At 39.0% G+C, this 24442-nt stretch overlaps 1 protein-coding gene across 1 annotated transcript; it reads left to right on the forward strand.

The window, feature by feature from the left end:
• Positions 1 to 662: 662 nt before the first annotated feature.
• On the forward strand, positions 663 to 23987 carry KLKB1 (kallikrein B1). The gene is made up of 14 exons (XM_023737219.1): positions 663 to 1382; positions 4991 to 5153; positions 6997 to 7103; positions 8393 to 8552; positions 9014 to 9123; positions 14696 to 14855; positions 15776 to 15885; positions 16038 to 16200; positions 16300 to 16412; positions 16586 to 16754; positions 19056 to 19231; positions 20996 to 21091; positions 22805 to 22944; positions 23536 to 23987. Exons 1-14 carry the CDS (start codon positions 1277 to 1279, stop codon positions 23731 to 23733), a joined length of 1971 nt encoding a protein of 656 aa, XP_023592987.1. The 5' UTR covers positions 663 to 1276; the 3' UTR covers positions 23734 to 23987.
• Positions 23988 to 24442: the final 455 nt, after the last annotated feature.

Raw genomic sequence — 24442 nt, forward strand, 5'->3', positions numbered from 1 at the left:
ATTGCACTTACTAAAAAGTCCTTCCAGAATGAACTATCCTGACCAAAACCTGTTGCCGTTGAGTCAATTCTGACTCATAGCTACCCTATAGGACAGGGTAGAACTTCCCCATAGAGTTTCAAAGGAGCATATTTGAACTGCTGATCTTTTGGTTAGCAGCCAAGTTCTTAACCACTACGCCACCAAGGCTCCATACCCACCGTTTGCTCAGTTATACCTCCAGGCAACTCTAATGGAAGAACTCCAATTAGATGAGCTTTAAGCTACATCACTCCAGATAACTGGGGATGTTACAAACATTGTAAAGAATGGAAACCTGCTCATGAATTAAGAGCTCGGCTGCTAACCAAAAGATCAGCAGTGCAAACCCACCAGCTGCTCCTTGGAAACCCTATGCAGCCATTTTACTCTGTCCTATAGGGTTGCTATCAGTCGGAATTAACTTGATGGCCACAGATTTGGTCTTGTTTTGGTTAACATGAAATAGTTAATCTATTAAAAAAGATCACTGAACACAGGGTTGGGACATTCACGGAGTATGTTAACAGGGCAAAAAGTTGAAACTGTTGGCACAAAACCAAAGTCAATATTGAAGCCAAGCAGATATTGCCTGCAGTGCCACATCAGGAAAGCTCAAAGACCATCCATTTTTGAATGGCAAGAAGACACTCTCACCTCCAGAGCCACAGAAGAAATTAGGCTTTCAGGTAGAGAATTTCTATTATTCTGATTGCTTCCAAATAAAGTATTTTTTTTAAGAATTTAATTTTTTACTTGATGAAAAAGCTTTTATGTTCTAATTTCCTGAGTATTTAGAGAGTCTAGAAGGAGCAGATTTTCCTATATATGAAAATATTTAAGTATAAGATATTTTAAAACCAAAGATAATATTTGACCAGTTCAAAAATTAGAAATGGGCTTAAGTATTCTCAGAGCTTTTCTTTACTTCGGGGTTCGAGACTGTGTTATTGCTATTATTTACGATAATTTTATTTGTGCTAAAACCAGTGGTTTCACAAATGTTTTCTTCCTCTCCACCCAATTAATTCCCTTCCCGAAATTACTAAAAACATAGGATGCAAATCAACAACAAACATATAGTAGTCTAGACATCTTGATTTGTATCTTGGGAAACGTTCTACATTTCTTAAGTCTCTCGGCACAAAATGTATGGAAAACTCTTGTTCTCTGTGCTGGTAATTGTACACTTAGATTTGCAATTCAGACATTTATATATATATATAAAAAGTCTATTACATTAAGTTTCATATTAAGTATGGTCTACAACCAGCAGAATCATACATGTGTTGTTTTCTTTTTTAGAATGATTTCATTATGGCAAATGGCTTATTTCACTTCCTTATTTGCTACAGTTTCCTGTGGTAAGTGGATTATCTGCAAGGCATAAAGTTAAGGGGGTGTGATAGAGGAGTAGTTAAGTAAGACACTCCACCTTTGGAGAAAGCTATTGAACACTCAGCTTCCGGAAAGGAGAGAGCCCTTGATAAATCAGGACACATGTCCTTTTAGCGTTTGGAGGCAAGTACCACTTCCCGGATGTATTTTCCCAGATAACCTTCACAGACCCAGGGGAGGAGTCCAGGAGTGCAGAATGGCGTGGAACTTAGGCTAATCAAAACTACTATTTGGAAAGGACTCTGCGCAAAGCAGATCTAAAAGCAAAAAAAAAAAAAAAAAAGAAAAATCAACCCTCCATTTTTATTGTCAACATTTTTAAATAATCAACTTTGTGTGAATGTTCAAAAGAGTGCCAGGTGTTTTATAGTGTCATGATAGAAACATACTCTGTGCTTTTAGGCCACTGGGGAACCATTTCAAAAACTAAAGTGTCTGGTTTATATTTAATTTACTAAGGCTATCCATTTGAATATTTCTGATGAAATATTTTTCCAACACCAGGTTTTGATCTTATTCTGTCCCTATCCATTCCATTCATTTTCTGAGAATAAGGATGGTTCTGGACACTGGTTTTCATTAATCACTGCAGACTGAGTTTTCTCTGCATGTCCACTCTGGGTGGATTTGAGTCTGTGTTGACGTAAGATGATTGTTTACTTACCTCTCAGATGTATGGCTACAATAAACATCTCTTGGGCAAGGTTTACATTTGTAAGAGATCTAATTTCCTCAGTGAGAAGTTTTTTGAAGGTTTTTTTCCCTAAGTCACAACTCCATTCCATTTGTCCCTCACTCCTAATTGCTCTTCTGAACCATAATCAGCAAAGTACAAATCCATTCAATGTTGAGAAGGAGTAGAAGCCAGAGATACGGTGGACTATGGCCACTTCAATTCTATTTCTTGGCACAACACAGCTCATGATCATGCTAGGAAGATTAGAAAGTGAAAATAAGCAGAAAATGATAAACTATGTATTATCCGTGGTCCCGTAATGCAGAAATAGCCGCTACTAAAAATCTTTTGTTTAGTCTTTCAAACTTTTTTTACATAAACCTATTTACATGTTTTACAAAGATGTTAATTATAGACACTTCCTTTATAACTTATGTTTTCCTGTTTATGACTATCTTTTAACACCTATATATATAGAATGCTTAGTATTCTTCCCCGTTATGGGTTGAATTGTAAAACCTCCTCCAAAGGTATGTTTTTGTCTTAACCCCCATACCTGTGAATGTGACCTTATTTGGAAATCGGGTCTTTGCAGATGTAATCAGTTAGTTGACATGAAGTTATACTAGAGCACAGTGGCCCCTAATCCAACATGACTGATGCCCTAAGAAGGGGAAGAGGAACAGAGGGAAGACAGCCACGTGGAGATGGAGGCAGGAATTGGCTTTATGTCACCACAAACCAAGGAGTGCCTGGGAGAGCAGGAGTTGAAAGAAATAAGGAAGGATTTTCCCCTAGAGCCTTAGAAGAAAGTATGGCCCTGACGACACCATCAATTCGGATTTGTATCCTCCAAAACGGGGAAAGAATAAATTTCTTTCACCTAAGCCACCTGAATTGTGATGCTTTGCTGTAGAAGTCTTAGGAAACCAATCCATTTCCTATTTGTACTCTTTTGTATGCACATTCTTATGCATATACTCACTTATTTCTGCTGAATAAATACTTGAAGAAAAAAAACCTAGATTCAAAGGTGTGGATGTTTTGGAAGGTTTTGTTACCCTTATTATGAAATTATCTTCCAGAACTTGTATTGCAGAGTTGACTTTTTCCGGCTGCATATGAGGTGCCCACTGACCCACAGTCAGGCCAAGTTTCACAGCCTCTGTTGCGCTGTGGCCCAGCACACACTCACCTTGTCTGGAAACAGTGTCCTGACTTCCTTCTGGAAGCTGCTTGCCTCCCTGTTTTGGCCCTTGTTGTTCTGGTGACGCTGCCCCACTACCGACTCGGGGGCTAGGGCGATGGCCACCAGGCTGACCCAGGGGCACACATCCCTCTGGCCATGGTGACCCCATCAGAGCCGAAGCTTTTCAATGGGACTTTTGCTCAGACTTCTAGAAATAAAACTTTTTTTTTTTCTTCCAACTGGACTTAAACTATGAGAGAACGCAGAGGCCTGAGCCACTGGTACCATCTGGCTAGTTTGTGGAGTTTGAGATCAACAGCAGCACCATACCCATTGCTGTCAAGTCGATTCCGACTCACAGAGACCCTATAGGACAGAGTAGAACTGCTCCATACAGTTTCCGAGGCTAGAAATATTTACAGAAGCAAACTGCCACGTCTTTTTCAAGCTGAGTGGCCAGTGGGTTCGAATCGCTGATCTCTAGGTTAGCAGCAGAGCACTTAACCACTGCACTACCAGGGCTTCTTAGCAACACCATGGAACAGAGCACAGGGACGAAGACAAATTGTATTCTGATGAGATCAGTTGAGCACTACAACCAGTCCAGTGACTCCTGAAGCCGGGTCCACCGTGGGCCTTTTGGTTTCTGAACCAACGGATTCATTTGTGCTTAAGCCACTTTCAACTAAGTTTTCTATCGCTTGCAACAAAAATCAGTCCCTCAACACTGGTTATTTACATAATTTTAATTTTTGCTAGTCTGGTAGGTAATATGGCATCTAATTGTTTTAACTTGCCTATATCTGTGATTTTTTTTTTTTACCACTTTTCATATACTTACTGTTGTTATATACCGTCAAGTCAATTTTTAAGTCATAGCTTATAAAAACTAAACATATACTGGCTCGTCTGGACTCATCTCTAAAGTAATAAATACCCAAAACTATTACTTTGCTTGAATTAAACTGAGGGTGAGGACAACATTAGAAAAAGAGAAGACAATTGGGAGTTGGAAAAGCTGAATCCATGCCCCAGGGCATTCATCAGCTGTGTGATCTTGGGCAGGTCTCTACCACATTGAGACTCAGCTACTTCTTTAAAAAATAATCAGAGCAGATAACAAAATCTGCCTTTCTCTTCTTGGAGCCCTGGTTGTGCAGTGCTTAAGAGCTTGGCTGCTAACCAAAAGATCCACCAGCTACTCATTGGAAACTCTATGGGATAGTTCTACTCTGTCCTGCAGGGCTGCTATGAGTCTGAGTCGACTTGATGGCCGTGGGTTTGGTTTTTGGTTTTAGTTCCCCTTATGGAGTGGTTGTAAGAATCTATTGGGGATGTTTGGTGTGAAAGAGTTTTGAAAAGCAGATCATACATCATTATATGTAAGGCATAATATCTTCATAGCATATTAGCTCATGGGGAGAAACCAAGCCGAGGTTGGATTTACTTGGAGACAATTTATGTGCAAAATGTTCATATGATTTAGTAAAAATCAACCAAGTTTTTCAGACAGAAGCACCCAGAAAATGACATTAAATAACACTGTATATTATTTGAAGTATTGCCTTAATACCTGTTTCATTCTACCTCTGTTGTTAAAGTCATGTTGGATATTCAGCGGAAGAAATTTCAGAACACAGATGCATTTCTAATAAAATTATTATTTGCATCCATTCCAAATTAATTTTTTTTTAATGACTGTATCACAGGATGCGTGACTCAGCTATATAAGAATACCTTCTTCCGAGATGGGGACGTAAGCTCCACGTACAGCCCAAGCGCCCAGCACTGTCAGATGATCTGCACCTTCCACCCCAGGTGCTTATTTTTCAGTTTTCTTCCTGCAAGTTCAACTAACGCCACAAACAAAAGGTAAACGTTGGCATTTCATTATTGTTTTTAATTGTGCTTTAGAAAGTTTACGGAGCAAATTAGTTTCTCATCAAACAATTAATACACGTATTGTTTTGTGACATTGGCTGTCAACACCATGACATGTCAACACCCTCCCCTTCTCGACGTTGAGTTCCCCTCCTGCCTTCTTGTCCTTGCCCTTCGGCTGTTGTGCCCATTTAGTCGCATTTTATTTTATGGGCCTGTCTAATATTTGGCTACAGGGTGAACCTCGGGAGTGACTTCATTACTGAGCTGTAAGCGTGTCTGGGGGCCATACTCTTGGGGTTTCTCCAGTCTCTGTCAGATCAGTAAGTCTGATTTTTTTTGTGAGTTAGAATTGTGTTCTACATTTTTCTCCAGCTCTGTCCAGGACTGTCTGTTGTGATCCCTGGTATTTCATTATTGAAGAAGCCAATCGCTTTTCAAAATGGAATCTGTCTTGTGCAAAAAGTTTAGCTTATCACCGGGTTACGTTTCTCAGACGAGATTCAAGGAACGGGGTGGTCAGAATCACCTGGAGTGGCTCTTGCATATGCAGATTCCTAGGTCCCACCTACCGAACCAAGGTCTCTGGGGCCTAGACATATGAATTTTCAACAATCGCTGCATTCACTTAAAGTAGTAGAAGGTAATTGTTTTCTATCCAAGGACACAGGATCTCAGGAAGGGGCCTGATAACAGGCAAATGTTTCATGTGAACAAGGAAACATATTACTGTCTCATCCACTATGACATTTGTATATAACACAGTCTTAAAATAGAACCTAAGACAGCATTTTGTTGAGAACGTAAGTGGGTAAGATCTAGAACTTGTGATGTTGGGAGAGAGCAGCAGTGAATGGAGGCCTACCTTGGTAGACCTAGGGGGTGTGTGTGTGTGTGTACAAATATACATGTGTTAACTGATTGGTTGGAAAAGTAAGAACATTGGAAAAATTGTTGGTGACTAAAAAAATTTTATTAGACCATGAAGATGCCTAAGTACAGCCATAGTCTCACCTCGATTATCTTTAATTTTGATCAATATTCAGAATGAACTATTTTTTGTTGTTCCCATTTCTATATTTACAGCTCTTTTCTTTTATCTTCATCCTGTTTGACTTTAAGAACTAGGAATTACATAATCATTGCCTGAACAGACATGTTAAACTTGTACAGAAAACCTAGACTGTACCTCAGAGGCACCGTGTTAAACGTTGAGTTTGGTTCTAGAATCCTTGTGAATAATGAATTTAACATTTAAATTGATATTAAATATCAAAAGAAGTATTGCATTAGGTGCAGTCTACAAGGATTTAATAAACAGAATGAGCACCATATATAGACTCAACTTTCCCGACTAATTTATCAAGTAAAAGAAAAACCAAAAAAACATCCATTGCTGTGGAGTCGGTTCTGACTCATAGCAACCCTATAGGACAGAGCAGAACTTCCGCATAAGGTTCCCAACGAGCGGCTGGTAGACTCGAACTGCAGATCTTCTGGTTAGCAGCTGAGCTCTAAGGCATTTACAAAAATTATCAACAGATGGCAACAAAATTCCCTGGAAGTTTTGGAGCAAACTAAAAATCATTAATTCTTTAACCTGGTTGATTTTCTGCACTTAAAAATGTGAGCGTAAAGAAAAACATCGTCCAAGTTAGACATTACAAGGACTGTGGGCTATTAGGCTATTGCCTCTGGAAGGTAGTTCTCAGCAAGTGTCAGGGAAACTGGTTTTCTCCTTACCCCTGACGCACTCGCGCACAGCGAACGCTAGCCGTTACCTCCACGCTTGTTTATTGTTCTGCTTTCTGAGTGAAGCCAATTTTAAAAACAGGTTTGGTTGCTTCTTGAAAGAAAGTACAGCAGGGATCCTTCCAAGGGTACCAAAGGCAGGGGCGATTTCTGGACATTCCCTCAAGCACTGTGGACGACGCATCAGTGGTAAGTAGTGGAAATTTTTAGCTAAATGTGAATTAATAATGCTCTACCTTAGAATAGTTTTATCTCAAAGTCTGGACTGTCACAGACTCTTGGAAGGGTGCCTTCATAAAAATAACAGATACAGGGCAGTATTCCAGACCTAACAGAGGGAACGATGTTCATCTCGACCATCCTCTTATCTTTACCAGTCAACACATGCTTAATGAGCCTCTATTATTTATACGGAGCCCCGGTGGCACAGTGGTTAAGAGCTCCCCTGCTCACCAAAAGGTTGGCAGTTTGAATCCAATAGCTGCTCCTTGGAAACCCTATGGGGCAGTTCTACCCTGTCCTATAGGGTCGCTATGAATAGGAATTAACTCGAAGGCAATGATTTTGGTTTTGGTTAATAATTAACATACTCTCAAAATCAGGCCCCAAATCAGGTGGCTTGTAGCTTTCAGCTACCCATGAATAAAAGTTTCAATTTGTAAATATCCCATGCCAATGATTAACCTATTTCATTTCCCATGTGCAGCAAAATTGGAGAAGTATTTCATTTCCATAATCTGCAAATCTACGTGTGCATGAACCATTGTGAATAATCCCCCTGCTCTCCGCAATACGTTGTTCTCTGTCCGTTTCACCTTAAGGGTTTCAGATTTCGCTTTACAAGCTCTTCAGCCCTATCTCTTAGAAGTGGGAAGTGGCACACGATATCATTTCTACTGTTTAACTGGTTTCCTTAACCAAGAGTCTAACTAACAAATTCGAGTCTTCAATAAAATTAGAAAAAAAACTAAACTTTAACTCACTTGTTTGGTTTGCTGTCTGTTAAAAGGATTATCTACATTATTTTGTATAGAAGGTACATTTCAATAAAAAAAGTGCTTAAACAGAATTTAACAAAATTTTAGAAATGGCTTTATCATGCATAGACAGGAACTCTCCAGTTTTTGTGACCATAATTTGCCACATGGATGTCAGTGAGAGGGCTTACCAATGCAAGCATACAATCAGGCAGGAGTAGTTGAAAACCTTGAAAAATAAGAGAAAGAAATTCCTTCACTTGGTTAAAGAGGTTCTGCTCTGTGGGGTGGTGGTGGTAGGGGGAAGTCAGAATATGCTTATTTCAAGCAGGGTTTGATAATTTACGGAAGCAATAAAAATTTTAGAGCCCCAAAATAATAGGAAAGTTGCCAAAAATGGAATATCCTTTGAAACTCTCCTGCCCAAATGGGTGAACACTTGGTGACCCGCCTCTGGAAGGGAAGCTAACTAGATTGGCCCCATGTGTTCTATTCATGCAGCTTGCCACCGAGGTGTTTATAAAGACATTGATATGAGAGGAGCCAATTTTAATGTATCTAAAGTTAAAAGTGTTGAAGAATGCCAAAAAAGGTGTACCAATAACATTCACTGCCATTTTTTCACATATGCCACGCAAACATTTCCCAGGGCAGCGTTCCGGTGAGTAAAATTCACAGTGTGTGTTCTTTCTGGTGGTGCTTGTAGAATTTAATTGTATTCTTCATAACCTTTTTTTTTTTTTTCCAATTGAAAACAGGGATTTTATACCTAACCACTCTCCTTATTTACTTTCTCAGTTTTGATGTCATGTTTCCTGAAGAGAGTAAGTTCCACTTGGTGCGCAGATAGGCTATGCTTGTGAAATTAGGGGCTTTGAGTGATCAGAGTTTCGTGCTGTAGAATAATGTCTCCCATGCCCACCCTCACCTTCCCTCTGCAGAGGGGAAGGATGTCTGTGCACTTCGTAATGCAAATCTCAAGCTTACTCATTATCAGGGTCAGTGTGAATTACTGATTGCTTATTTTCCACTGTCCATTCATAATTTCGATGCTAAATATTTGTACTGCAGCGCAAACCTTGAAGTTTAGGAGACAGAGTAACCCCTTTTCTTCATATTCAGGAACAACTGCTTATTAAAGAGTAGCCTGAGCGGATCACCAACCAGTATAAAGGTGCTGGATAACGTCCTGTCTGGATTCTCACTGAAGCCCTGCGCACTCTCAGAAATAGGTAATTGTAAGGTTACCATTTCACTACGCGTTAGAGTGGGCAGAATGAAGACTCCCACACATACCTCCCTTCCCACCATCCTCATCCTCCTCTGCCTCCAAAGATGTTTATGACCTAATTCCCAGGACCTGTGGATATGCTACCTTACGTGACAAACGGAGTTTTGCAAGTTATGAGTCTTGAGAAGGGAGAGGGAGGACAATCCTGGTTTATCTGGGCATGCCCAATGTACTCATAGTGTCCTCGGGAGAGAAAGAGGACGGCAAAATGGTCAGAGTCCCAGAGAGAGATCTGAACATGTCACACTGTTGGCTTTGAAGATGGAGCAAGTAGCATGAACCAAGGAAAGCGGGTGGCTTCCAGAAGCTGGAAAGGCAAAGAAAGTCTCCCCTGGAGCCTCCAGAGGGAAGGGAGCCTCACTGAGACCTTAATTTTAGCCCAATAAATCCCATTCTGGACTTCTGACCTTCAGAATTATAAGATAAAAAATTTGGTTTTTTAAGTCACTAAGTTTGTGGTAATTTGTTACGGCAATGAGAAATTACCACTGTACAGGAAACTATAAGGTTTCTTCCTGGTGATGTCCATATCTAGAAAAATGAGTCTACCATAGTGAATCAATAAAACCCTGTCATTTCAGACATATAGGTAATTTTATTTGACTTATCCAGAAAGTTGCCGTGACATTCCACTTTATTTAGTGTATTAAGGTGTTAATGACAAGATGTTGCTGAAAAGAAGCCAATTCTATGCAGTGACAAGTGCTTACTCTGTGCCAAGCTTATACTGGCTTGTGGGTTACGGCCATTCTACGGAAGATTGGAAGTTGGTGACTATGCATCTCTTCTCTCATTTGTCTCTTCCTGCAGTACATTCCCTCCACAGTGTGCACCATATTTATTAGTTCAAATTACTGATTATTTAGTTTTTAATATTTATATTACTTTTTTTTTTACCCTGTGACGCTTCTTGAAGATATGGACTACAGGATTTGTTGTTCTTCGTTCAAAGTCTTCTGTTCTTTACACAGCACTGTTGCTGAAGGCATTTATTGCACTCTTCCAGGGAACTGGCATATCACAGTTTGTTAATGAGTCTTCCTCCAATCCCGATGCCACGTTCTTCTTCATATAGTCCAGTTTCTCAGATTATTTGCTCAGCATACAGATTGAATAAGTATGGTGAAAGGATAATCCTGACACACACCTTTTCTGATTTTAAACTACACCTTATCCCCTTGTTCTGTTTGAACAACTGCCTCTTGACCTAAGTACAGGTTCCTCATGAGCATAGTTAAGTGTTTTGGCATTCCTGTTCTTCCCAGTGTTATCCATAATTTGTTATGATCCACACAGTTGAATGCCTTTGCATAGTCAATAAAACACAGGTAAACCTCTTTCTGGTATTCTCTGCTTTCAGCCAGGATCCATCTGACATCAACAATGATATCCCTTGTTCTATGTCCTCTTCTGAATACTGCTTAAATTTCTGGCAGTTCCACTGTCGATGTACCGATGCAACTGCTTTTGAATGATCTTCAGCAAAATTTTACTTGCATGTGATATTAATGATATTGTTTGACAATTTCCGAATTCTGTTGGATCACCGTTCTTTGGAATGGGTACAAATATGGAACTCTCTCAGTTGGTTGGCCAGGTAGCGGTCTTCGAAATTTCTTGGCATAGGCGAGTGAGCACTTCCAGCCCTGCATCTGTTTGTTGACACATCTCAGTTGGTATTCCTTCAATTCCTGGAGCCTTGTTTTTAGCCAATGCTTTCAGTGCAGCTTGGATTTCTTCCTTCAGACCATCGGTTCCTGATCATATACAACCTCCTGAAATGGTTGAATGTCGACCAATTCTTTTTGGTACAGTGACTCTGTGTATTCCTTTCATCCTCTTTGGATGCTTCCTGAGTCATTTAGTATTTTCCCTGTAGAATCCTTCAATATTGCACTCAAGCCTTGAATTTTTTCTTCACTTCTTTCGGCTTGAGGAATGCTGTACATGTTCTTCCCCCTCTTATCACAATACCTATCAATTCCTCTATTAAGATGGTGAACATACTTTTCAAATCAATAATAATAAAATATGAACTGGAAAATGATTTCTTCTTTTTGTCACCTCTGGGTGGGAAAGGTAGTCTGGTAATTGGAGATAGATGACATAATTCCAATCACTGAGAACAACCAGTTACTATGTTTGAAATAGAGAATGTCCAAGAAAACAATAAGTTTCATAGTCAAAGTATCTATCAATGGATGAGACTAATAAAAGGGAGGGCTAACACTAGATAGAAAAAGTAAAAGAAAAATTATTTCAATAGGTGAGGCCATTGGGCAGAAATTATTGCATGTATTTAGTGTGGATAAGTGTAAGGCTTTTAGGTTCATAAATACAGAATGGCAAGTATGGGACTTAGTGGTGGTTCGTAAGATTGAAGTGGGGACATGTTTAGCCTTCTTTTTTTTTTTTTTTTAACATTCTTTCTTTCCCTTTCTCTCCCCCCTTTCCTTCTGTGATTTCCATTATGTGTATTTTGGTACAGTTAATGATGTCTCACAGGTCTGTAAAATCTTATTCATTTTTCTCTCTGATCCTAACACTAGACAATCTCAACTGAACTTTCTTCTTTGTTTTTCCTTCTTCCAGCTCACATTTGTTGTTGAGCAGCTCTAATGAAATTTTCATTTGTTATTGTGCTTTTCAACTCCAGAATTTCTATTTTTTTCTTCATTAATTTATATCTTTTTAAATTGTTTAATTAATCTTTTATTAAGTCATATACATTTTATATAAATTCTTGTTAATTTATGTTTCATTAATTGGTATTTTCTATTTGGTGAAACATTGTGCTAATAATTTCCTTAGTTCTTTACACATGGTTTCCTTTAGTTCTTTAAATCTAAAAAAAAAAAAAACCTTTTGCTGTCAACTTGATTCTGACTTTTAGCAACCCTATATGACAGAGTAGAACTGCCCCGTGGGATTTCCTAGGTGGTCATTTTTTATGAAACAGACTGACACATCTTTCTGCCATGGAGTGACTGATGGATTTCAAGTGCTGACCTATCGGTTAACAGCCAAGTGCTTTAACCACTGCACCACTAGGGCTCCTCTAGTTCTTCAAACATCTTTAAAATAGCTGATTTAAAATCTTGTCTAGTAAATCCAACATCTGTGCTTCCTTAGAGACAGTTTATATTGACTGCTTTTTTTTTTTCTGTTGCATGGGACATACTTACTTGTTTTTTTGCCTTTCTTGTAACTTTTTTGTTAAAAATTACAACTCTTCAATAATATGATATGACAACTTTGGAATCGGATTCCCTCCTTCCCCAGAATTTTTTGTGGTGGTTGTTGTTTTGTTTAGTGACTTTTCTGAATGAATTCTCTTCAGTGTGTATTCCTTGTTGTGTGTGCCATGAAGTCTCTGCTCTGCAAGCTTAGTGATCCACTCATTACTGGACAGAGATTTCCTTAGATGCCTTGTACCCATAATCTCCCAGTCTTTGTCAAGTGTTGGGTGTGCCTTCGATGTCTAGGCAGTGACAGCTCTACATTAGCGCTCGTGTCCTACCTTCACAGAGCTTCAAGTCAGCCAGATGTGCATGCTTGTGGCCTTCTCAGGTCTTTCCTGGGCACGCTCACAACCCCGGGCGTGCATGTGGCCCTCTAGATTCCCAGGAGTATCTCAGAGCTTTCAAGCCCCCTTATGGACATCTCGTTTCTGTAGTTTTCTTTTTAAACTTTTTCATCAGCTTGTTGTCTACCCCAGCTGTTATCGCTGTCTCAGTCAATTGCAATGTTAAGCAATTGCCACTGATTTTTTCCCCCTAAATGTTGCTAAGGAAAAGGCTGTTAGCACTGAACAAGCTTTGAGTTAGGTTAGATAAAAATAAGACTTGCAAGTGGGATTTTCCAGAAAACAGTCAGACAGGACAAATAATGACTGCTATCTTGGAACAGGGTTTTGAAATAGATCCAACCCCATTCTCCTCCTCCAGTGGCTGCTAAAATGCTGTTGATTTTCAAGGATACCCTTGAGTTGGGAAGAATGGGAATAGACCAAGATAAAACACCACAAACCCTGCTGTTCTTATTGAGACTCAGCCATTTTTCTTGAATAACTGCAACCCAGATTGTTGCAAGCCTTTGGTTAAACTCCAGAATTTTGAAAAAGTTGATTTTAATACTTTTTGCTGGTGTTCTCATTGCTTTTATAAAGGAGACAATTTTTGGAAGTCTTAAAAAAAAAAAAGGTAGCTTTTAAAAAGACAGTGTCTTCAGAACAAAGAGGAATCTGTTCTTCTGTCCTCTGCACTTGTCAGACCTTTTGTGTGTACCAAACCAAACCCACTGCCGCCGAGTCAATTCTGACTCACAGAGACCCTATAGGACAGAGTAGATCTGGTCCATTAGATTTCCAAGGCTGTAAATCTTTATGCAAGCAGACTGCCACATCTTTCTCCCATGGAGTGGAGTGGTTGGTGGGTTGCAACAGCCTACCTAGCAATGAAAAAGTTATAGAACATTTCAGAGGATGGCAATCAACGTGGTAACATATGTAGAAACCAAAACAAACAAACAAACAAACAAATCCGTTTCTGTCGAGTTGATTCTGAATCATAGCCACCTATGTAGAAGTCATGGAAAATTTATTTAAAAAATGATTAAAGGAAGAAATTAAAGATACTTAACCTGTAAAAGAATCTGGATAGCTGTCTTTGGAAGGGCTGTCACTGCAAAAAGTATTAGACTAATCTGTGTGGTTCCATAGAGTATATCTAGGTAGATGCTACCCTGAAGAAAATAAGAAAAAATAAAATTCCTAACACTTATAACACTTAGAGGGCCCAGAATGAAGTGGGACCACATCATGTCGATGAAACTCCAAGCAAAAGCATTCTCAGAAATGTCCTTGAGAGGATGCAGTTATAGGCTGGCATACATGAGCTCAGCTTAAAGATTCTGTGATTTTTTAAAAAATTTAATTAGTTGATATCCAGTTATCTAAAAGGTCAATATGAAGGTATTATGAGGGTTCTCTTTCTTGACCCATCTGAGTCTGTCCTTCCATAATTGCTACCATTATTTTTAAGCTTCTGTAATTTTAATAGAATGTGTGTTTTATTAAATTGAGTAAATTGTCTAAATAATATGAACACAAATAAAAATGGAATTAAGAAATAAGATTACATAAGTGTAACGAGAGTGGATTTCTCCTGTTGTAATCTCAAAGCGCACATGACATTTTTGTTAGCTCTCTGATATTTTTGTTAATCTTTATTAATTTTTTTATTATATTCAGGAAAATGTAGCTCAAAATCTCATGTTGTTCAGGCCTAGGATTCAGGGCAGGGTAACATAAAGAAAATATGCACACATGCTCATACAAAGTCACCTGAATATTTTCAACAAGTTTGGGGATATTTTAGCCGACATTTTTTTCGTTGAGGATGTTTCGTGCTGTGAGTAACGAACACAATAATTTCCTTAATTATGATGACAGAGTGCAAACGAACCACGTTATGTCATTCGCTGACCGACATCTTCCCTCCGTGAGTTCCCAGGTTGCCACATGGACGTTTTCCAGCATCGCGCGTTTTCAGATGTGGATGTTGCCCGCGTTGTTGCTCCGGACGCTTTTGTATGCCGCACCATCTGCAGCTATCATCCCAGCTGCCTCTTCTTCACGTTCTATACAAATGCGCGGAACGTAGAGTCACAGCGGTGCGTAGCACCTGTACCATTTGCTGCTGTTATTCCATTACTTTACAGTTTGAGTTTTTAAAGTTTTGCCCATTTCCGTCTAAACGCTTGAATCTGCAGTTCAGGGAGGCACTTTTCTGCTAGGTACAGATTGTCTAAGAGAAGACTTTTTTTTAACCTACCGTCTGTTACTTAAAACAAACATTCCATTGGATTAATGAAACAACAGCCATTAGGAAAGAAAAAGAGAAAAAAGAATTGATGTCTTTCTAACTGATCTTAATGTGTTGTATTCTCTTGAAGTAAAAACCTCTCACTGGCTATATATCCCTTAAGCTGGTTGGCCCTAACTCCTTTCTGATTAAGAAACTAACCAAAAAACCAAACCCATTGCCATCAAGTCGATTCTGACTTATAGCAACCCTACAGGACAGAGTAGAACTGCACTATAGGGTTTCCAAGGAGGGGCGGTGGATTTGAACTGCCAACCTTTTGATTAGCAGTCTGAGCTCTTAATCAGTGCGCCACCAGAAACTAGGAACCTGTTTATCCTGATCGAGGTCCTGGTTGACCGCCTTACACTTAGAGCACCCACTCCGTTTCTTTACACACAGCGTGGGACTAAGAGAAGGACATATCCTGACGTAATAGCATCAGCTGCTCAAATCCCCAGAATTTGGTTTTTGCTTTCCTCTTTTATTTTTTCAATTAGAAGGTATAACGTTACCATTCCTCTCTTTTCAGGCTGTCTGTGCCTGTCAGTTTTCTCCAGAGGGAGGTTTTGGCTTGATTCACATTTAATCTCTACAGTGTATTAGTGTCTCGTAGTCTGAGTTGCTATGAAAAGCGTCTCTCAGAAGAATTAAACTGGTGGAGGTGCTTTTCTGATTAGGTGCTTTTGTGTTTGGCTAATGCTCTCTCTCTCTCTCCTGTCTTAATAGAAATGTTTGTTTCCTTAAGACTTCCAAAAGTGGAATGCCAAGCTCCTCTACTCCACAGGAAAATGCCATATCTGGATACAGCCTTTTAACCTGCAAAAGGGCTTTGCCTGGTAATGTGATTCAGTCATAATATCACATAAAGAGTGATAAATTTTATGATCTAACAAGTAGTAGTTATGAAATAATCCTCATACCAGAGACTTGGGTAAATTCAGTTTATTACTTTCCTCACTGTATCTTTCTGTATTTATAACTGACACAGAACCCTGTCACTCCAAAATTTACCCTGAAGTTGATTTTGGAGGGGAAGAGTTGAATGTGACCTTTGTTAAAGGAGCGAATGTTTGCCAAGAGACTTGTACCAAGATGATTCGCTGTCAGTTTTTTACTTATTCTTTACTCCCAGAAGACTGTCAGGGAGAAAAGTAAGTGAAAAATTATGTTTTAAAGACAGTTGTCAGGACACGTTTATGTACTTTTTACCTCTGTAAAGGTTTAGTCTTTACACCGCTTGTCTTATCTAGGTGTAAGTGTTCTTTAAAATTATCTTTGGATGGTTCCCCAACCACAATTACGTATGGGACACAAGGCAGCTCTGGTTATTCTTTGAGACTGTGTAAGACTGGGGAGGACTCTGGTGAGTAAACCTCAGTTTTTCATAGACCTGGAATGTGTTGCCTGTTTGTTGCTTTGTTGTTTGGTAGCTTGTTCAGTCTTATATTGTGGAATTCTGTACCTCGTCTTCTTTGATGGAAGAGGACTCTGATTCATGTCTAATCCTAACCACGAGCTTCAACACTCTGTTTCTAGTCTGCACTACAAAGTCAAGCACACGTATTGTTGGAGGAACCAACTCTTCTTGGGGAGAGTGGCCCTGGCAGGTCAGCCTGCAGGTGACACTGACAGCCCACAGACACCTGTGTGGAGGGTCAATCATTGCCCACCAGTGGGTCCTAACTGCTGCCCATTGCTTTGATGGGTAAGTTTTGGATGAGTCTTTTCAAGAGTCTTATCCTGACTTTTTATTTGAAGTATCTATAATCAATTTCTTGATCATCATGTGAGTTTATTACTAGAGAGTTATTCTTTTTTAGTAAGAGGTATTTTAAAGCAAGGATGGTCTTCAGCATATTTAACACCAATAGGGTGTGAGCACTGACCGATCTGATCCATCAGAGCAGACTGTCTGTGTGCAGGACTGGAGCTTCTTGCCAGCTATTACTCTCACTTCAAAGAAGAATTCAAAAACATCTTAGCTGATGCCCACTCCACCACCACTACCCAAATGTATTCTTTAAAGACACCAAAGACTTGTTTTTCAGGCCCGTAGAAATTTTACTTGCTGCTCTTTGATTTACAAATGTACTATGCAATACTGATAACAACAGTAATAAAGCAAAATGAGATACTTTATTAGCCTTTATCTTTCAATGTATATAATATGATATTTCTATTTTATTGGGAAAATAGTACATCATATGGCATGGTTTAAAAGTTTTAAAACACTTAGACTTTGTAGTTAAAAAATGGAGCTTGAACCACAGCTCTGTCACTTACTACAGGTATAAACCAAACACAATGAATTAAGTGCTGTTATTATTCATAGTTTGCATATAGGAAAATTAAGTTAAGAGAAATTTTACAAATTGCCCAATTCGTAGGGTTATTGGAAGATTAAGTGGCATATTTAAAATGCTTAGTACTATACCTGGAGCATAAACATTACTCAAAAATATAAGCTACTATTATTATTACTACATTCAGTAAGAAATGTAAAAATAGAAAAAGCATGTGAATAAGCGCACTAGTAGCCCCAAAATAAGACACTTGGTTTCTCTCAAAAGCAAAGAAACACAAATCAAAATATTTTTGTCTTAGCAAAAGTCACCCTTCCCCTGGCCGAACAGGGCAGTGTGCAGGTCGCTGTGTGACAGGGTTTAGGGCGCCGAACCAGCTGTCATCCTGTAGTCTCCAGCGCATGGCGGCCCGACGAGTGTCGGAGTAGAACTGTCCTCTGAAGAGTTTTCAGTGGCTGATTTTTCTGAAGTGTATCATCAGGCCTTTCTTCTGAGACACTTCTGGATAGATTTGAACCTCCAACTTCTCAGTTCGTAGTTGAGCTCTTAACTATTTGAAGTGCCCAGGATTTCGGATACTACCGCCAACATATAACACAGTCGGTGGCTACTCCTCACAGTAATGATTCTGTTTACCTGAGTGAATTTAATTGCAAGACAGTAAGTAATTGCCGAATTTGGTGGTATAGAAAGATTTTGGTGGCTCACAGGGAAGCTTTCCCCCATTAAGAGCTATTGTCTATGTGATGATAAGGTTAGATAGACAGATAGCTGCCATTAAGTCAACTCCGACTAATGGCGACCCCAAGTACAACAGAACAAAACATTGCCTAATCCTGTGTCATCCGTATGAACACCAGCATATTCGAGTCAATTGTTGAAACTATTGTGCCAATCCATTTCACCGAGGGTCACCTTCGCCCTAGATGGCCCTCCACTTCACCCAACATGATGGCCTTCTCCAATGATTGACCCTTCCTGATGGCATGTCCAAAGCAAGCAAGTTAGCCAATGTCTGTTGTGATCCACAAGGTTTTTATTGACTAATTAAAACTTTTCATCCTTGAAGACTCAAAGTGTTGTGACTTTATAAGAGATTATATTCATGAAAATACTATGAACTTATTGAAAGGAAGTCACTTTACACCTAGCATTTCCATTATTTCCTCTACAGTTTTGTGCAGTCCCATCTCACACCACTCATTTAGTGATGATAAAAATTTCCAGATCTTTACACAGAAGAAGACTGCTTTAGATCAGAACTTTGGGTTTGCTTTGCATATATTCATGTTTCAGAGTTAATTTAAACCCCCCATACTTTTCAAAATGTAGATGAATACATCTTAAATAATGCTGAAACCCACCTAACTTGAGATGAGCGTAGTATTTCCATGATAAACTTCTACAGTCCCTCCCAACCTCAAAATGGCAACATTTTTGTGTGTTTCTTTGCAGTGAACATAAAATAGTGATACAATTGCACATTTTCAATGTTTTAAATCAGATTTTCAGAGATTCAGTACTGCTGCGGGTGGTCAGATGACACATTGTCAGGAGGAGAAATTACGTAGGAAAAATACATTATACGTGGCATTTCCTTCCCAGTTCTTTTTTGAAAAAAAAAAAAAAAGGGAGAGAAAAAAGGAACAATATCAAAGGTCAATCTTTCTGGTTTCAAATAGGTATTTATTTTTCCCTCTTAGGCTTCCCTGGCCGGATGTTTGGCGCGTTTATGGTGGCATTTTACATCTATCAGATATAACAAAAGAAACGCCTTTCTCACTAGTAAAAGAGATTATTATTTACCAGCAATATAAAATCTCAGAAGGTGGTCATGATATTGCCTTACTGAAACTTGAGGCGCCTTTGAATTATACTGGTATGTAGAATATTTACAGTGGAAATGTAACGGTTTAATTAGCATATCAATTTGAATGAGGGCAGAATCTGGAGAGTTTATCTTTCTTTTCTGATTGGTGATGTTGGGAGATATGTGAGGGCTAGCAGGGAAGTTAGCCTGTGACTTGACAAATATTCCTTCTAAACCCTCTCGTTACTATTGGTGTAACTGTAAACCAGCCACTTTTTATGCCTCTGAACCTCGGAGGTAGTACGTTATTCTGGTTCTAATGCATTTAGCATCAAGGTGGGTCCCTTTGGAAATGCCTGAGGCTCAGCAGACTGGAGTTGGAGCCTCATTGTTGTGTAGGTTGAACATTCTATTAGGTGATGCTTCCTGGCTGTGTTAGTGTTATAAACTTTTGTAAACTTTTGCCTTTTTTCCCTTTCTTTCTGTGAGATAAGGTTTGCAAGCACAATTATCGCTTTGCTATGTGGTATTTAGGGAGCCCTGATGGGTTTTAGTTTTTCTGTGTCATATTTGGAAAACCAGAGTTTCCCCATGTAACCGAATGGAAGGATGTTCACAGTAAACTATCCATTGAGTTCTTACTGGTATATTGTCATACCACTCATCGGTGACAACACAGTGCCACTTGTCTTATTGGTGGCTTGTATTACCAGCTTATATATCTCAAAATCTATGACTTATATTGAAAATTCCAAATTGGTCTTTGAATCACCATGCCATAATTAGTGAAAACGCATAGAATCAAAAAAAAAAACTTTTTAAAATAAAAATTTAGTAATGAAAGGGTGAATTAAGGGGCAAGAAATTTTCGGTAGTTCCTTCAGATATATAGACAGTATATACAACTGCCTATGTACTGCCTGTATATGGTTATGGAAACACTGGTGGCATAATGGTTAAGAGCTACGTCTGCTAACCAAAATGTTGGCAGTTTGAATCTACCAAGCGCTCCTTGGAAACTCCATAGGGCAGTTCTCCTCTGTCCTCTGGATTGCTATGAGTTAGAATCAACTCGATGGCAATGGGTATATATACGGTTACAATAATAGGCATGGGAAACGTCTTTGCCCTCTGGGAAGCATTGGACTTCCTTTGACAAGAGTGGCAGAATTACCATTGTTTGGGTTTAGGAATATTAGACACAGAGGAGGGCAATTGAGACTACATAACAATTTTTTTTTTTTTAACTTCTGTGTTAAGTAGAAGAGTGTGGTGCAGAAAGAAGCCCTAGGAAGGCAATAGCATCGTGTTTGGAGAAGCACACAGCTCCACAGATGCTGAATCCCCCTCGTGTCCGTTAATTATCATGTAACCTTGGGCAAGTTGCTTTTGTTCTTTGCACCTCTAATTTCCTCATCTGTATAATGGGGATGATAATTACCCCCATTGGCTTGTTATGACGGCTGAGTCAGTTAATAAACTAAAGCACTTAAAATAGTGCCTGGAGCAGGGTAGACTGCTGTTATTATTAAGGCTATCATAGCCTAAATAAGACTTAAGAAACAAAAACTGGACAATGATTTTGACAGTAAATTTGGGTTCCGACATGTTTATTTAACTCAGAAAAATTTAACTCCAAAAACATCAAGAGCAAATGAGCTCTGCTGGTAAAAAAAATTTTTCTTGAATCATTGACTTTAGAAGTTGAGCAGAAAAGGGTTATTCTTGGTGCTACTATATGGAAGAAGAATATGGGATAAGGAAATAATGTACGTTTAAAGTCAATATCCATAGCTTTATCTAATTAAACTCTAATTTAAAATTACCTCTCAGAATTCCAAAAACCAATATGCCTACCTTCCAAAGATGATACAGATACAATTTATACCAACTGCTGGATCACTGGCTGGGGCTACACCAAGGAAAAAGGTACATGTTGGTCCTCGAGCAAGTCTTGTTTGTTAAAATATGTTCCGTGTATCATTTTAATCAGCCTCTGTCTAGAATTATAGCCAAGCTCCCTATTTTTCCAATATTGGGAAATATTAGTCCTAACATATTTATTCAGTGATGCTTGAGAAGATGTATTTTTGCCTAGGCCTGGAAAATTTTATAAGATAACCTTTAAAGCATCTTACTTCATTTGCCTGGGTTCACATAAGAATTGGGCCCATATAGTCAAAATCGACTCAACGGCAACGGGTTTCATTTTTTGGTTTAGGGCCTATATAGCACACTCAGGTCAATCCTGTTCTCAGTACTGATCATGTTCTCATCCCCCAGTACTATTGTTCTCATGTGATATTAATGACCAAGAGTATAGGCAGGTACGTTGTCTTTCTTTATGACAGATTTTTAGTTTTGGGTTTTTGTTTTTTTCTTCCATGCACTCTTTTGGCAATCCGAGGAAGCCTATAACCACTTCTCAAATAATTATTTAAATGCATAAAATAAAATAAATAGGATTACAAAGGAAATCAAAGATACTGAATGCAGTTTTAAAAACACTTAAAATATGTGACATTGTAGTATATGTGCTTCTCTATTAATATACTAGAGAGCAAGATCTAGTAGCTGTTCTAATAACTACCATGATTTTGAAATAGTGGTGAGCATACATGATATCACAACTGTAATGTGATATGAAGATATCTGTGATCTTTCTTGATGATAAAGTCATAGGTACTGCTAATATGACTGTTGCCTACATCCATAATTAAAGGAAGTGTTAAGACTTTAGTTGGAGGTTGGTAAAAATAAAGGTTTTTTTTTTTTTTTTCCCTATCTAAGTTAATGGACTCTGTGAATTCTTTCTATGGACTCTAGGCTAAGAACCCCTACTAATGGGTATTTGGATATTTCATTTACCCTTGAGCTTTTCAGAAAACAGGACATTCTTCCTTTCCAACATTATGCTCCTGATAAACACGATAGAGAATAATATTTGTCACTCTTTACACAAGGAGATCGCTGGCTAAGCTCACTCCATTTTCTCTGATTCAGTCTCTATTCGACCAAAACTAATTCAAATTTTTTGACTAGTCCTCTGAGACAGGAAGAAATTAAGAGTAACTTTACAAAACAGGGAAAGTTCCCAGCATAGAACTAATTAGTACCTGGATACTAGTGGTAATTAAATTCTTTGTAAATAAGATGTTCTTCATGGAAAACACTTACTTGTATTATTTGAAGAACAAATCACTCCTCTTTGACAGAGATTTTGAGGGTTTTCAGAAATAATGTATTTTTTTAAATTATTATTTTGAATATGTGGAACAAAAAACTGAAAGGTAAGAACTTCATAATTGCAGGCAATAAATATGAAAGGCAATTTCTGAGGGACTTACAGGGAGACCAGAGGATGGCAGAAATTTGAAAGCAAAAACTGCTCTCAGTCTGGGGTTCTGGGCAGGCCCAGATACTACCGCAGAGGCCAAATGGTGTTCTCTCTCTCTCTTTTCCTTTCTCTCTCTTTTCTTCTCTCTCTCTCTGTGTATAACTCTACCCTCTCAATGTTTACTCTTTTTCTCCAAAGATATGAGGTTAATTAAAAGTTCACCATTACTTGCTTTAAAACTTCATTCTTATTTCCATGTTTATTGTATTTCCTCCCTCTGAAGTTTTATGTTGTTTATTTTATAGGTGAAATCCAAAATACTCTGCAAAAGGCAAATATTCCTTTGATAACGAATGAAGAATGCCAGACAAGATATAGAGATTATGAAATAACCAGTCAAATGATCTGTGCTGGCTATAAGGAAGGGGGAACAGATGCTTGTAAGGTACTCATTCCGTTATGAAGAAATACACAATAGGCTGCTTGAGAATGTTCACCTGAGAATAGGTTTTCTAATAGTATATTTCCTTACAGTTGTAAAAAAATTCAGAGCCAGAATGATCTGATCATTTCATAAATATACTTTAATAAATTGAATATGTATATGCCATCACCTCTGGGAGAGCATGCCGTATGTAAGAGAAGACAGTTTTACACACTATACTGTAATTTAAGAACATTGGATAAAAACTGTAATATAAGAACTGCAATGTAAGAACATTAGAACCGTAATATAAGAAAATAAGATTTCCCGGAAACCGGGATGAAGTTGTCAAAATTTCTTTATTGAATTTACCTCAGGATAGAAGAGGAGTAAACATAAAATGAAATCTTACACCGTTGAGTTCGATTGTTTTCACCACATCCTACAGCTAATAAGGCTCAGTAGATACCTGAAGAACTTTAAGAAATTGTGCCTATGTGTGTGGGGGGTGGGGGAGAACAGAATTTTAAAGGAACCACTTATTAAACACTTATTTCAATCACATCTGTCATAACTTTTCATCATTTTCTTTTTCCACCCACTGTGATACAGGGAGATTCAGGTGGTCCCCTAGTCTGTAAACACGAAGGAATCTGGTATTTGGTGGGCATCACCAGTTGGGGTGAAGGCTGTGCCCGCAGAGACCATCCAGGTGTCTACACCAAAGTGGCTGAGTATGTGGACTGGATTTCAGAGAAAACGCAGGATGGTAGTGGACACTCTTGGATGAAGTCGCCAGAGGCTATGTAGTGGTAGTGAAAAGCCTGTCTGCAGCGCCAGTTTTACAAACCTGAGTTCTAGCCTTGGTGTCCTCATATGCAAAACGTGGAGAGTGGTGTCTACCTCACATCCTTGTCATAATGCTAAAACGAGACAAGGCATGCATGGCTGCCGAGGTCCATGTCTGTGCTGGGCATGCCTTTGGCATTCTATAAACGGGAGCTAATAATGGCAAATGACACCTGAAGGTCTTCTCCACAATCACTTATTATGAAATAAAATGGCAACATAACAAGATTAGAAGAGTGTTTGCCTCCGACTGTGAAGCAGAACTGAGAATGAGTAACTCCAAAGCCCAGCATGGTGTCTGGAAACATTCTAATCTTGCTGCTAGCACTGGAACTGAACGTATTTCAAAGATAGTAACTGTTTGTCAGCGCCTCACTTCCCTGCTGCTGCCTGCGGCACCTGGGATGACCGTCGTGTGTAACACGCGCTCTTACAAGGAAGATAAGGGTTACCTGATCCTGGGAGAAGAGTGCACCTTTCCACTGAGGCCTCCTTTTCTGTTATCACAGCACCTACACAAGGCTCCACGTGGGGTGTAGAGGGGAGACCTGGGGGCTGCAATTGTCTGGGTGTAGCTGCCTGCAACAGGCTCATTTCACAGCCTTCATGAAGGACAAGTAGTTTGCTTTGCAAAGGGCAGTAATGCTGGGGGCTCTGTGGGTATTGGGTT

The sequence above is a fragment of the Trichechus manatus genome, unplaced genomic scaffold (assembly GCF_000243295.1).
Source record: "Trichechus manatus latirostris isolate Lorelei unplaced genomic scaffold, TriManLat1.0 scaffold00099, whole genome shotgun sequence".
Lineage (NCBI taxonomy): Eukaryota > Metazoa > Chordata > Mammalia > Sirenia > Trichechidae > Trichechus > Trichechus manatus.

Coding starts and splice junctions, on each gene's coding strand:
- KLKB1 (XM_023737219.1), top strand. CDS start 1,277: ATGGTCTACAACCAGCAGAATCATACATGTGTTGTTTTCTTTTTTAGA. Junction 16,755..19,055: donor GCTGCCCATTGCTTTGATGG/GTAAGTTTTGGA, acceptor TTTCCCTCTTAG/GCTTCCCTGGCCGGATGTTT. Junction 22,945..23,535: donor GGGGAACAGATGCTTGTAAG/GTACTCATTCCG, acceptor ACTGTGATACAG/GGAGATTCAGGTGGTCCCCT.